General features: G+C 48.5%; 1 protein-coding gene across 2 annotated transcripts in view; it reads left to right on the top strand.

The window, feature by feature from the left end:
- INS (insulin) overlaps positions 1-14432 on the top strand; it is a 21699-nt gene extending 7267 nt beyond the window's left edge. Inside the window, exons 1-4 of one of the 2 annotated variants that reach the window (XM_075427589.1) lie at positions 7504-7523; positions 10509-10567; positions 11120-11323; positions 14296-14432. In XM_075427589.1, the coding sequence (XP_075283704.1) occupies positions 7504-7523; positions 10509-10567; positions 11120-11323; positions 14296-14432 (420 nt within the window). Of the gene's footprint in view, positions 1-7503; positions 7524-10508; positions 10568-11119; positions 11324-14295 lie in introns of those variants that run through there. The other variant, XM_009935291.2, reaches the window with a different exon arrangement.

The raw sequence follows: 14432 nt of genomic DNA, 5'->3' as shown, positions 1-14432 counted from the left end.
GAGGTGGAAAATGGGCCCTTGTTTGCAGATGAGCTGATCTAAGCCTTTCTTTGCCAGGATATTACCAATTGCACAATTATGCACGGAACAGTAGCTGGGATGTCTCTTTTAAATAGTAACGCACCAGGGGGTTTGCCTTCACTACGTGCTTTCTCTCCCAGCATTTCTCACTATTTCTGTTCAGTTCCAGTAATGCCGGCCACGTAGGAACGCCGGCGCATATGCACTGTGCCTGGTAATGTAGTCTGATCTGCGTGTAACCAGGCTATGCGACCCCAACCTGAAATGTGTTGAATGCCCTTCTGAGAGTAATTAGGAGTGGATCCTGCTTGCTTAAGCATAGGGACTATTTTGGACCCTATGCTTAGATGGCCTAACGCATCTGCCACATCCATGTGGGAGCGGTGGATGGCATACAGGATGCCCAGGAACTGGAATGCACCCCCGGAGGCCAGAAAAGTTGCCCAAGGGCACATAAGTGTTTCCTACTCCAGAGTTATCCTTACGTTTCAGGAAACTAATTCCAGTCACTGCTGCAAGATTGGCTTTTACATGAAAGCCAGACTCTTCCTCTGGTTAAATCCCTTCCAGAATCACGGACAGAAGCGGATTAGTGTATTACTGGGACAGGTCTGGACCATGCATCCAGGCACCCCAGCACTGTCTGAGAGCGAGTTTCCTAATTTAGGACTTGTAAGGATACTCTGTATCTTCACAGTGCTCGTTAAAGTGCTACAGCTGTAATGAATTCGTCTTCATTACACACTTGGGAGGTAGAGGAGTACTCTTGTCCCTGTAAATGGCTGACAGATAAAAGCGGGCAGAGAATCAGAGAGACTCAGACCAGGCGCAGAGCCTGAAAAGTAATTACATGCCTAAACAGCTTTGGGAAGAAGCATCTAAGTGGCAGATCTGGGGCTTGAACCTCTGTCAGCCCCCTCAGGACCAAATCTTTCTTCTTGTGCTGTGATGGTACGGATCAGAAGAACTCAATTATTTACAAATCCCACAGCCGCAGGTATGCGCACACACACGCACCACCCCCCCGGAGACGGGAATTGATTCGGATAAGGCCGCAGCTGACCTGAGCTGTCATTCGTGCTGCTAATCCAGCTCAAAACAGACTTGTTTTTTTCCCCAGGGACCAGAAAAGGTACTGCACTTTCCGCTGCAAAGAATTTGTTTTCAGTTTTCCTACACTTGTTCATTAAAATGTTTGGGAAAACGCTAGGTTTTTTAGGGGGAAGACAGTCTTTTGACGCTTTTCTGGCACAGCTGAAAGCAGAAAGTATCTGAAATGTTTTAAAAACTGGTCAGGGGATTTTTTTGCTGTTATATTTTGCTTTTTTTTTAATTCAGTAGAGAGATTTGCAAAGATTAGGCGAGGGATTTAAAACCTTGTGTGACTGCAACCCCAGATGCGCTACAATCGCCTTGCAGCACTGTCATTGTGCAAGTAGGGTTGGTGGGTGGCAGGTCAGGTCAATAAACCAAGCGTTTGGAGATTAGATACTTTTCAGACTTGCAAGTGCTGTGCTTCAAATGAACGAGGGTGCCTTCATGTCTCTGTTAATGGATTCACTTCAACCATCTTGCACACAGTGTATATCACCCAGGAGCAGCTGGAGCATGTGCACGTGTTGACTTCTGTACTGCAAGCTTCCCAAAACCACCTATGTCCCAACAGGGATCGGACCCATCCAGACTCCTGTGCATCGCCTGAATCCTCTCCTCCAGAACTGTAGAGAGTTTGGGTCCTGATGTAAATTTCCCCAAATTCAAAATACCCCCTCCAGATCCAACCAGCCACTATCGTATTTCTGTATGTGATGTTCAGAGGTTTATCTTGGGATGGAGCAACTGGTTTTGAAACTCATGAGAAACACAGGTTTGCATTAGATCTGAACCACAGCGCGGCAAGACCAGACAGGCTCAGTGATGAGCTCCAGTGCCTGATGGGGTCAAGGCCCATATCCTCACTGATTTTCCTGGAGGGATAACGATGAAAAATCGATTTTTTTCACTCCTGACATTAGTTCTACTTGGTCTCTTTGCGATTGTTTTCTCTGAGCACAGCAGGGTGAATTGATCTACAAAATATTTGCAGGGATGGTGGAGGATTAAGTATCTCACACAGATAGTTCAATGCAACAGTTGTTACCCAGGACGGTGGAGAGAAAAACAGGGTGGGGTAAGGGAGTTGTTCATTTTGCTTCCACTAAGGTCAGCCTTAAATAACTCTCCCACCTCCCTCAGAGGCTGAGACAAGATAATAAGGACAAAAATGTCAGAGCAAAGCATGGGGCCCCTCTATTTACAGCAAAGGCCAAATTGCTAACCAACGGATCGGAGCTTGCTTTCTAAACACCGATAAGCGGCAACTTTGAATTAACATCCCTGGTTACCCTGCTGCTGTAAATCAGCCTGACCCCGAGTGCCCGCAGCACCCCAGTGCCTCCGCCCGGCCAGGGGCTCCCCAGCAGGAGGAGGGGGCTGCAGCAGTGGGCTCACCCCTCCTGGCCCCTGGAGATCCCTGTGCCTGGCTCTAAACACCCGCCTGCCTCCCCCTCCCCAGCCCCCTAACACTAACAAGCCTTATCAGTAGGATTTACACCTCCTTGTTTAGGAACCCGTAGACAAGCCTATGGGCCAGTTACCAGTGTGCATCCAAATCCTTAAAGTAGCTTTAAGTGCTCAAAACAATCCACTTACCCAGTGATAATTAATGATATCGGACCTGGGAGTCCCCATGCCCTGGCAGGGGAGATCAGAGCACTCTGCAGCAGGGTCCAGCTGACTGCAAGCAGGGAGGGGGTCAGCCCTTCTGCAAGTCCTCAGCACCTCCTGGCCCCGGCGGAGCATCCTGGGAGTGAGGAATAACCAGTGTAGCTGGTGATAACGCCGGTGAGATGGATGCCTGGGAGCAGATGCCGCTCACAAGACCAATGGTGGGTTGGATTTTACTCACTGCCAGATGCTGTGTTAGGAAAGGCCCTTTGGCGCAGAGCTGTGCTGGTCGGCGAAGCACCAGTTCCACACGGGTGATGCTGTGGGAGTGAGGGGGAAGGCGGAAGAAATCACAGCTCCTGCTTCGGGTCCCAGTCCAGCTAGAGCATCTGAAGTGCTAAAGCTCGGCGCATGCTGCGAAGGTGAAGGAATGAGCAGCACCTCCGGATGGCAAGCCACATCTCCTGGAGAAAAGTGGAGCCTCAGGGCAGCAGCTTCAGGGCAGCGCTAGCCAAAATCACCAAGAGGACCCTAATCACAAAACAGGGGCTTTTAAAGTAAAGTTTATTCTAGAAAACGAAGTCTCAGAGCTTCATATTTAAACTCAGCAGTAAGGGTAGCGTAAAAATGAGCACATTGTTCCTCGATGCACTCTTACAGTATCACTTGTAGCCCCCAATTTCATCATCAGGGAAACCATGGCAGATGTCCACAGCGCACCCACAGCTGCAGAGATGAGCAGTGGCAGCAAACACAGAAGTATGTGACATGATCATTTTCAATCCGTGAGACCACTTTAAAGCAGGGGAAAAATCCAGTCTGAGCCAGTGACCACCATTCCTTCGATTTTTAGCATTTCTCTCTTTACCCCCTTGTTGCCTTGGCTGGTTATAGTACCCATCACTTTCTGCTATGTCTGCTGCTCTCTGGTGGCCTGCCCATGCTTTCCAGCATCATGGCCAAGAACCAGGTTGTCTTCTCTATTTTACCAAAGACTTTTCCAGGTCATCCATGTCTTTGCTTTCCTGGTTGTGCCTGTGATGTCACCTGCTGTGGAAGCCATGGTGGTGGCACCATGAGCCTTTAGTGCCTATAGTTGTGGACACTGGAGAAAACTCCCTAATGGGCTCAATGGCCCCTCTCATGGTTGTTTCCTGAGGACCAGGTCAAGATCCTCTTTGGTTATGCTCATGGACTTCCATGACATGAAGAAGGACGGATGTGGTATCAGTGCTGAAAATGTGTATTTTTGGATTGGTGCTGATCAGACTACTTTTCCAGTGCTTCTCCACTCTATGGAAGTTATTTGCTACTTTTGTTCGTTACCTGTCCTCTAGCAGGGTGTCATCACCTCTTCTAATGTTTTTCTGTCTACACCAAGGATTAGTTTTGGGCCATTAATAGCCACGGATTTAATCTTCTCCTCATTGATAAACAAAATAATTTGTTCTGCTGTGTCTGCTAATAGCTGTGTCTAGGAACTATTAGCAGCTCTTAGGTGCTATTTTCTCCTCTACCTTCTCAAAAAAATATGTGGCCAGAAATATTATACTGGGGTTAAAAGCAGCATACCTGTTTTTTCAATCTATATTTATAACCCTACATATGCTCTTCCCTAGGTGGATGGGAAAGATTATGGAAGCTCTGCTCTAGAGATAATGAAATTTGGTCTATTTTGCTTGGGTAGCTGTACTTGTGTAGAGGTTTGAACCTCAAAATTTGCAGGTTCCATGGTCCCTGGTGAGCTGGGCTCGCCAAAGGTCCGCATTTCCCTGCTGAGAGGCACGATGTACTCAGGAAGAGTGGCCAGGAGGCTTGAGTTGCAGGAGGCCTTCCTCAGAGCTGCAGCACTCCTGGGAAACTCTCTTGTGCTCAAATGAAAGCTGCTGGCTCTTAGGAGCTGCTCCCTGGAGCATCTTCTACCAGTGCGCTGCATCTCCGGACGTGCGGATGTACTCATGACAGCAGCCAACCCAAAGGTGGTGGAAGCTGGCTTGGTTGGTTACACTGGGCTTTGGGTTACACCCTCCATTTTATGAATCAAACCTTTGAGGTTCTAAGCAGCAAGATAATGTCCCTGGCCTGGAAGAGCCTGGAAAATTGTGAAATCCACAGTCTGGCAGGAGAAACATCCTTGAGCCTTGTGGCCGGCAGGGTGGTGGGGGCGGCTCACATGCCCTGCACCCAGGTAGCCTTCTGGATTAACTTATAGAAGCAGCTGAGATGATTACTTGTATCCCAGTGAGTGGCCCCTTCTCTGCTTGCACAATGCCCCTTTTGAAGCAAGGGTATCTCTCATTGTGTGACTCCAGATAAGCTGCAGAGCCTCACCCTTTGCTGCAGCAGCCCCCTCTTCCCCTTGAGCCCACGGCAGCTGCCCCACCTGCCACGTATCTATGCAGGCATTGCAGGATTTGGCTGCAAGCATTCCCAAGATTAAGCACTCTCCTCAGCGCCATGTTCACCTCACTGCCCTTCGTCTCACGCCACTGCTGCGAGTGGGGCAGTCCCACGTTGCCACTCCACCCATGCTCGGCCACCCCAACAGGAGAACAGCTGCTGGAAACCACAAGGAGACAAGGAGCACCGAGGATGCCAGCTTCCCCACTTTGCGCCCTGTCACCGGTTGCTGCTGCACCTCGTATGGCGAGTGGAGCAAAGCCTGGAGGGGGCAACCGCTGGGCCTCAGGGGGTCCCCATTTCCCCATGCTGAGTGACAAGCTACTCGTCTGTAGCTCAGACGGCCCAAATGCTTGAATGCATTGCCCCAGCTACACACCCCCAGCTACCAGTGGCCATACTGGGGCACCCCCCAGGGGCTGGCAACCCCCAAAAGCTGCTCTTGGGGGTGCAAACCCCTCCGGGTGCCTTGGGGCAGTGTTTGGGCAGGCTGCTGGTGCTGCGCAGGGGTGCATTGACAGATGGCACCTTCTCCGGTGCTTTTGCTTCACAAGCCACTGCATTTACCCTCCAGGGAAAAGGAGGCACGCTGTTGCCGCCGCTTTGCTCTCTGCTCCGCTTTTGGGGCAACACACACCTGGAGATGGGCAGAGCAGCCCCAGCAGCGCCTGCCTAGCATGAGAGCAGCAGTGGGGACATGGGTGGCGTTTTGGGGTCCCTGGCTGCTCTCCAAGAACTCGATCGCCTCCACACCTGACCTTTGCTGTCAGTAAAACTTGCATAAACTTGTAATTGTTAACTAGTTCCCCTGTAGCGCACTTATTTTTTCAGGACAGGGTTCGAAAATGCTAGACATCTACAGTAGTAAAGATTTTATTGTGCTGGCAACAGACTGTAAAACTTGATTACATGACACCGGGGATTGCCTAAACCTCATTCCCACTGATGCAAATGCTAGGGGCTGGGGGGATGCGAGTGAGAGGGGTGGCTTTGAGTCACGTCTGGAGGTGGTTTAGCACAAAGGGCAGGAGCCAGGAGCAGCCCACGCCCACCCAGCCGCTCCCACCCTTGAGCCAAGTGAGCCCAACATGGAGCTGAGGATCTGGGGCGGTCATGGGAGACGTGAATAGCCAAAACAATGGATAGATGGATAAATGTTCGGCCCATCACTGCCTAATCACATGAAAATCATGTGGAAGCCCAATCTGGAAGGAGTAAGCTGAGATTTCTCTGTAGAAAAAGTTTTCTGTTGAGAAAGAGGCTCCCTTGTTGGCCCCCTCTTTCAGTTCACTGCTGACATGGGATTTTTCCCTCTAAGACAAAACTTTCCGCAGTTTATATCCATTTTATATCCGTTTATATCACTGCTAGCATTTTTCATATTCCAAAGGACCATTTATGGTAAGAAAATATGGTTTCCAATAAATAATCAAAGTGATCATATTTTGAAAGGGGATAAAAAATCTTAGTAGGAAACTTTTGCAAAAAAATTGGCCCATGCTGAACTTTGAGCCAGTATTACATATTTTTCCCTTCCAATAAATCTTCTAGCTTATTTCTGCACCCAAACTACAGCAAGCCAAGAGGGATTCCTGAACACTTGGGTAGAGTAAGCCCTTCCCCTGCTGGGGCATGCTGCAGAAATCACAGAATCACAGAATCACAGAATAGTAGGGGTTGGAAGGGACCTCTGTGGGTCATCTACTCCAACCCTCCTGCCGAAGCAGGGTCACCTACAGCAAGCTGCACAGGACCTTGTCCAGGCGGGTCTTGAATATCTCCAGAGAAGGAGACTCCACAGCCTCCCTGGGCAGCCTGTTCCAGTGCTCCGTCACCCTCAGAGGGAAGAAGTTCTTCCTCATGTTCAGACGGAACTTCCTCTGCTTCATTTTGTGCCCATTGCCCCTTGTCCTGTCACTGGGCACCACTGAAAAGAGCTTGGCCTCATCCTCCTGACACCCACCCTTCAGACATTTGTAAGCATTTATAAGGTCCCCTCTCAGCCTTCTTTTCTTCAGGCTGAACAAGCCCAGTTCCCTCAACCTCTCCTCCCAGGGGAGATGTTCCAGTCTCCTCATCATCCTTGTAGCCCTCCGCTGGACTCTCTCCAGTAGCTCTTCATCTTTCTTGAACTGGGGAGCCCAGAACTGGACACAGTACTCTAGATGAGGCCTCACTAGGGCAGTGTAGAGGGGAAGGAGAACCTCCCTCGTCCTGCTGGCCACACTCTTCTTGATGCACCCCAGAATGCCATTGGCTTTCTTGGCAGCCAGGGCACACTGCTGGCTCATGGTTAACCTGTCGTCCACCAGGACGCCCAGGTCCCTCTCCGCAGAGCTGCTCTCCAGCAGGTCCACCCCAAGCCTGTACTGGTGCATGAGGTTGTTCCTCCCCAGGTGCAGAACCCTGCATTTGGCTTTGTTGAACCTCATCAGGTTCCTCTCTGCCCAGCTTTCCAGCCTATCCAGGTCACGCTGAATGGCAGCACAGCCTTCTGGTGTATCTACCACACCTCCCAGTTTGGTGTCATCAGCAAACTTGCTGAGGGTACATTCTAACTCTTCATCCAGGTCATTGATGAAGAAGTTAAACAAGACTGGGCCCAGTACTGACCCCTGGGGGACACCACTTGTTACCAGCCTCCAACTAGACTCAGCGTCGCTGATGACAACCCTCTGAGTTCTGCCATTCAGCCAGTTCTCAATCCACTTCACCGACCACTCATCCAGCCCACACTTCCTCAGCTTCCCTAGGAGGATATCATGGGAGACTGTGTCGAAAGCCTTGCTGAAGTCCAGGTAGACAACATCCACGGCTCTCCCTTCGTTTACCCAGCCAGTCATGTCATCGTAGAAAGCTATCAGATTGGTCAGGCATGATTTCCCCTTGGTGAATCCATGCTGACTACTCCTGATAACCTTCTTTTCTTCCACTTGCTTGTTGATGACCTCCAGGATAAGCTGCTCCATCTCCTTTCCTGGGATGGAGGTGAGGCTGATGAGCTTTTCAAAGCCATGAGCTTTTCAAAGCTACCTCCAGGATTTAGTTAGTCAAGAGTAAGAGAAAGAAAAGACTAATAACATGGCACTTCCAACACAAAATATTATAGCTTTTTTTTTCTACATCAGTGGGGTAAGCCCCGGGGAAGGGGGAAGCCCAGCAGGGGAGCTACCCAGAAGGGAGAAGACAGTGGATAGAGAAGCCTCCTTACAAAGTCCCACTGTCAATAAACCATGAGTTCAGGTGAGCTCAGTTAACATTCAAAAGGGTGAGAAGGAAAACCCTAAGTGGCAATTCTCAGCATGTGATTAACCTGCGGAACGCCATGCTCCGGAGGCTTTCCAAGGAGACCACTGGAGCGAGGTCCATCAGACCTCATGCAGTGTGGTGACCTCAGGAGAATGACTGCTAGGGGGATCTGTAGGGTAATTCTGCAGGTTGTCCCCTTCGTGTGAGATGCTAGGTGGGGGGTCCCTGCTCTGGATGCAGCGTGAGTGGCACAAGGCTTCTGTTCCTGGCTTTGACAACCTGCTCTGAATGGGGTAAAATACCAGGTTTTATCCTGTGTAGCTGTTAATTCCCCATCTTCTCCCAGTAGAAAGAAGGTCTGAGCAAGTGAATTCCCTGTACTCATATCTTGCTGAAAGCTGAGACCCTTTTCATGGGTATATCACTAGATCATTCAAGTACATCCAATATCTTTTTTGAGGGGAAAGGAGACAGAGATAGTGTTACACATGGTGCAGAAATGCTATTAACTGTAGTTGAGCATCACAACTTGGATTTATTAGCAGAAGGCTGAAAGACCTGCATGGCAGGGGATGTAACTGATAACCTTGTCTCACATCCCTTTGAGCAAATGAGTCCCCTCCCTGTACGCTCATCACAGATTTAGCACTTCTCAGGAGCCTTTTTGCAGTCGCAGTCATTTAGCAAACATATGATACTTCACACTTAAAGCCATGACAGGGGCAGATGGGACTTCCAACCTCCTAGATACTGATGGATGGAATTGCTTTCGCTACTCAAGAAATCAAGTGTCTGGTTCGAGTCTGGAGGCAGTCTGCTAATTTTGGTGAACTTCCTTTTGATTTATACTGTGTATGGAGAACCAGGCTTATTCTAAGTTAAACAAGCAGCAGAGTTCAAACAGATGAAAATGTCTCCTCTTCAGTGGTGCTGAGCACTTGCAGTCTCAAAATTTAGAGCGGCAGGAAATTTGAAGATCATCTCATCCCCAGCATTTAAAATGGGCCTTTTCAGGTGAGGGTGGGGTGGGGAGGGGAGTATGCTTTAAGCAGAAAAAGGTACAAGCATGCTATTGGTGGCAGAGAAGCTGAGCACAGAGGTATCTAAAAAATGGGGTAGTGTGAAAGAGAGAGCTAGATCTGTTGCCAAAATCAGACCTGTGAAAGTCAGTGGTCCACTCCTGGCCCATCGTCTCATATTAAAAGAGAACTTCTCAGCCAGCATGGAGATAATCAGCTGTCTTCTGCTTTTCACTGGGATTTACCAGAAATGTTTCTTGGTGTCGAAGACACGATTTTGGGCAGAGCCCCAGAGAGAGCTGAGGTGCTCAGAGCTCTCACCTGCAAACATCAGAGACTGAGTCTCTGCTCTGCTTAATTCCAAACAGGAATTTGAAGGGGCTCCTGGCAGATGAAGGAGGACACCTGCCTTTCAGTGGGCAAAGGGGAAAAGGCTTATATTTTCACATACAAAATTTCAAACGCTCTAACACTGGCCTTGCGCTGAGCTCGAATGACCACCGTAGGTCTCCTGCAAAATGCAGATGTTATTGCTCCCCAGCCCAAACTGTGGACACGTGTCTCTTGCTGTGCGCCACATGGCCAGCGAGTGGGGCAGCAGATAGCCTCAGCGCAATAATGTGTTTTCCTTCCTCTAACACCTGACAGTAGCATGGTCTCACCAACAACTTTGTCCCATCGCTGCATACTTTCCAAGGTGATATTGATCAAACAGATTAACATGTTTGCCTTTAATTTTACATTTTAGAAACAGCTGTTGAGCCACCTCAATGCCAGCAGTGCCTATTGCCAACATTAGTGTCATTAGTAATCATTGCAGCTGTAATAGCACCATTATCTCCTGCTAAAAGGGTCACTGATGGCTCAGGACAGAGCTTCAGGGAAGCAAAAACAGGTCGGATGAAATGAGATGGAAACTGCAAACAGTTGCTTCTATCTTAACTTGCATAAAGACCTGCGAATGCTACGTAGAGGGAAATTTATGTGCACAAGCAGCAAAAATTTTGGCTAGAGTGTCATCAAGGAGGTGGGGCTCTCACTATCTCTTGTGTCACTTGAGCTAATGTAAAGCATATAAATATAGGAAAGAGAGAATGGGGATACTAGTGCCAGCAAACAGTCTTCATCTGTCAGAGCAAACTTCTCTCCATCTCTTTCTGCCACTTCTTTGGGTAAGTCTGATTGCCACCCTTTCAGCCTCTACCTGTTTTGCAGAGCTGTTTTCTTAAGTTGATGTAGCTGGTGGTGACAAGTGCCGGCTTGTTAGTCCAGGACAATGAGGTCTCCTCAGGTCTTTGAGCACATTGTGCTGGTTTGGGGTCATCATCTTAAATGACAGACCCTTCTGACTTGGCAGAGAGGGTTTTTCCTCTGAAGGTGTCTGCTGATCTCAGCTCTCCTGGGCACGTATGCTACAGGGCTCGGTGGGATGGCTCTTTCAGTCTAGTTTGGCCTTTTGGGGGAAGACAGTAGGGAGGCCAAGACTGATATGAGCACATGGATGGAGATGGACTTCTGGTTATAATCATTAGTCATTTAACGTGACTGGTAAAGACTGATGCAGAAAGCTTTACTTCCCTCTCAAGCCTGTGCATCTTTAGGAGGTCCATCTGCTACTTTTGTCTCATTTTCATGCCAAATGAGCTGAAGAACATAAGATGCTTAATAACAACTTGTTTCTCCTTCCTCAACCTCCCTGTGTCTCCTCTGCCTCTTAACCCTAGGCCTCACCTTGCTCACCATGGCTCTCTGGATCCAATTGCTGCCTCTCCTGGCCCTTCTCGCTCTTTCCAGCTCCAGGACCAGCCATGCGGCTGCCAACCAGCACCTCTGCGGCTCGCACTTGGTGGAGGCTCTCTACCTGGTGTGTGGAGAGCGAGGTTTCTTCTACTCCCCAAAAGCCCGACGGGACATTGAGCAGTCTCTAGGTAAGTCAGGCTAACCGTGAAGGGAGTCGTATGCTGTGCAATGCAAAACACAACAACTGCCTATCTTTGACAGTGACACCAGGAATGTCCTTGATGAGGAATGCCAGGAATACTTTTAACATACCAACAGCATCGCATTGCCAAAGAAAAGCTCTTCAGGTTAAAAAGGCAAATGGGAGGGCAGGCAGGGAAATAGGATTTATTAGGCAAAAGGAATTGTACCCAAAAGCTCAAACTTCTGTATTTCTTCGAGTGGCCATCATACCAGCCTGGGAGTGTTCATAGAAAGTAAAGGGGGAAGAAACCCAGTAAACCTGCTTCTGCCTCAAGACAGGATCGGTTGTCCCTATCCTCTTCCTGACCTGTGCTTGTCTAGCACGTTCATACAAACCTCCAGTGAGAAAGCTTCTGCCTTCTGAAACTGCCTGTTCCCATGCTTAATTGACCTTCTTCTTAAGTATTTCTTCCCAATATCTAACCTGAACATCCCTTGCTGTAGATTATTTATTGTGTGGCCCATGGTGGACTCCTTCTTTATGGCTGCTTTTTTGAAATATTTGAAGACTGTTCCCACCTCTAGTTTTAACCTGCTGTCAGCTAAATCCCCTCTACATCCCACCACTGCCTTCTTAGGTTGTAGTTTCTAGATCTCTGTCCATGCAAATGGTGCTGCATTTGGTCCACATCCTTACTAACTGGTGATGCCTGGAGAGGCGCACAGGACTGAGCTGAGGTCTTGCCAGTGCCAAGCAGAGCTAGCAAACTGGAAGAACAATGTTAAGTTTTTCACACCATGTTCCTGTCTACACAGGTGGTTTGTCTTTTTCAAAGCACTGTTGATTGATAGCGATCCTTGGATGCCTTGGCCCTCCCTCAGGTGGTTCAGCAGTCCTTGAAGAACCGCTACCACAGTCAAACCCTCATCCTGGATGCATAACACAGTCTTCCTGCCTTCCTTTAGCATCATTCCCATTTCTCACTGAACAGCATCCCATCACTTCAGTGTTTCTATAGATTCAGAGGTAACTTTTAGTACTAATCTTGCCCTTCAAGAGGCTTGCAGCCCCCACAGCTTTATATCATCTCTGATTTCATGGTGGTGAAATGCTGCTGGAGCTGCTTTGGTTCCCCTTCTTAGGACTCCAGGACCACTGACAAGTGCAAGAGCCGGGAGGCAGGAGGAGATGACAGCCCTGCCCACACACCCTGTGATGCTGGGTCACTTCCCCCTGTCCAGCACTTTGTGTCTGCTTGCTAATGTAGGTGGGAAAGGGCAGTCCATAGAGCTACCCTTCAACAGTGTTTGCATCTAGATAGGGCTAGGACCTGCAAAGCTCCAGCTGTAATACAAGGATTATATCTTTCCTGAACATGTGTACCTGCAGCTTCTCTCAGCTTTGGGTCCTCCATGAAACCAGCAAGCACACTCTCTCTTCTGACTTCCAAGCTACTGACGAAGACTGTGAATAGATGCAGAAGAGTCCCCTGCCAAATCCCAGCCATTTCAACCATCTCGTTTCAAGAGGGACCATTACTTAACCCCCTCTCACTATGATACACCTCTCCCACCTTTTATCTTCCCATCACATACTGGTTTCATTTGTATCCGATTCCTTCTCCTGAGTATATAACGATCCTGTGAAATAGTTTTAGAGGTCTTTGGAAGGTGAAGCAAGGTAATGTCGTAGCAGAGGATTTGCCGTGATTTGTTTTGAATGGCCAGCTGGGCTGTTAGTTTCTCCCTTCTCTGATTATTTTTTTCTGAAGACCACCACAAACAGGTTGGAAGTTTTGTTAGCCAAATTCCCTAGATACTGTATGGAGAATTTCATCACGGCCAACATGACTGAGAGTATCTGAGGGGTTTCTACCTCTTTTTCCAGGACTTTTGCCTGAGCCACCACCTCTTTGTCACACAAGCTGGTTGTGTTTACAATCTGGTCACAGCTGGCTTGAAGGATGAAGACAAGTAAATCACAAAACATTGACTAGCTGTTTCCTCTTCTACTTAATGTTGGACTAAATCTTTCCTAAATTTTCCTTCTAGCACACTAGCATAATGATTTCTCGTTTCTCTTGTGCCTTGTTCATTGCATTGCGCTTTGGGGGCTTGGGGATTTTTCATCTTGAGTTATACTTTCATTTTGCCCTAGAAATCACATCTCATTCTCACTTTCCAGGCATTTTGGTTTTGTTCTTAGGGGCTCTTTTCTTCTTACAGGAAAAATCAGTGTTTTATTTGTCACTTTCTATTTTTTCACCGGGTAATTAAAACCTGAACAGCTCTGTCCACTATTTTTCAAGTTCCCACCAGCAAAGGAGACATTTCATTGAGTTTTGTCTGTGTCCAAGTACCCCAATTCATCATTCCTCCTAAAACCTTGTCCCCAGCTGTGAACACGGACACACACGAATGCTTTTGCTTTCAACTTGAGACTACATCCAGGCAGCCAACAGGAGCAGGCTGTTCAGGACCAGCTGGGAAATGCATCCAGCCCCAGGACTGGACCATCCTTGCAATCCCACGGACATCCCAGTTGTTTGACCAGGCTCCCAGAACAGTGGGTAATTGCCCGAGTGGGGCTGTCCCAAGCAACTCTTCTCTCTGGAGTAGATCAGCTCATTTTATCATCTTACTTACTAGCTGCTCACCCCAGGGAGGGTGCAGGGCTTGTCATCTTCTCCACACACCTTCCTTGATAAAGACCTGTATCCTTTTGTCCCTCACATTGCTGATATCCACTCAGCTTGGCTACTTTTGAGCACCATAGGATTATTTTGGGAGAGGAAACACAGAGTCTGAAGGTGCTACAAGCAACATCAACCCTGGGAAAACTTTGCAACTTCCTTCACATTTTCCAGCCAACTCTGGCTTAAAAGTCTAGCATCTGCAAAGGGGCTGTCTGCAGAGCTCAATAGCCAGGGCTAATACTATGTGATGTCCCACAGCTTATCTTTTTGTTCCCTGGCAGCAAGCAGTCCCTTGCACAGTGAGGTAGGAGAGCTGCCCTTCCAGCAGGAGGAGTTTGAGAAAGTGAAGCGAGGGATCGTCGAGCAATGCTGCCACAACACGTGCTCCCTCTACCAACTGGAAAACTACTGCAACTAA

This window comes from Opisthocomus hoazin, chromosome 7, assembly GCF_030867145.1.
Source record: "Opisthocomus hoazin isolate bOpiHoa1 chromosome 7, bOpiHoa1.hap1, whole genome shotgun sequence".
Taxonomy (NCBI): Eukaryota; Metazoa; Chordata; class Aves; order Opisthocomiformes; family Opisthocomidae; genus Opisthocomus; species Opisthocomus hoazin.
Note: the sequence above shows the minus strand (reverse complement) of the source record. Positions and strands in the feature narration are given on the sequence as shown.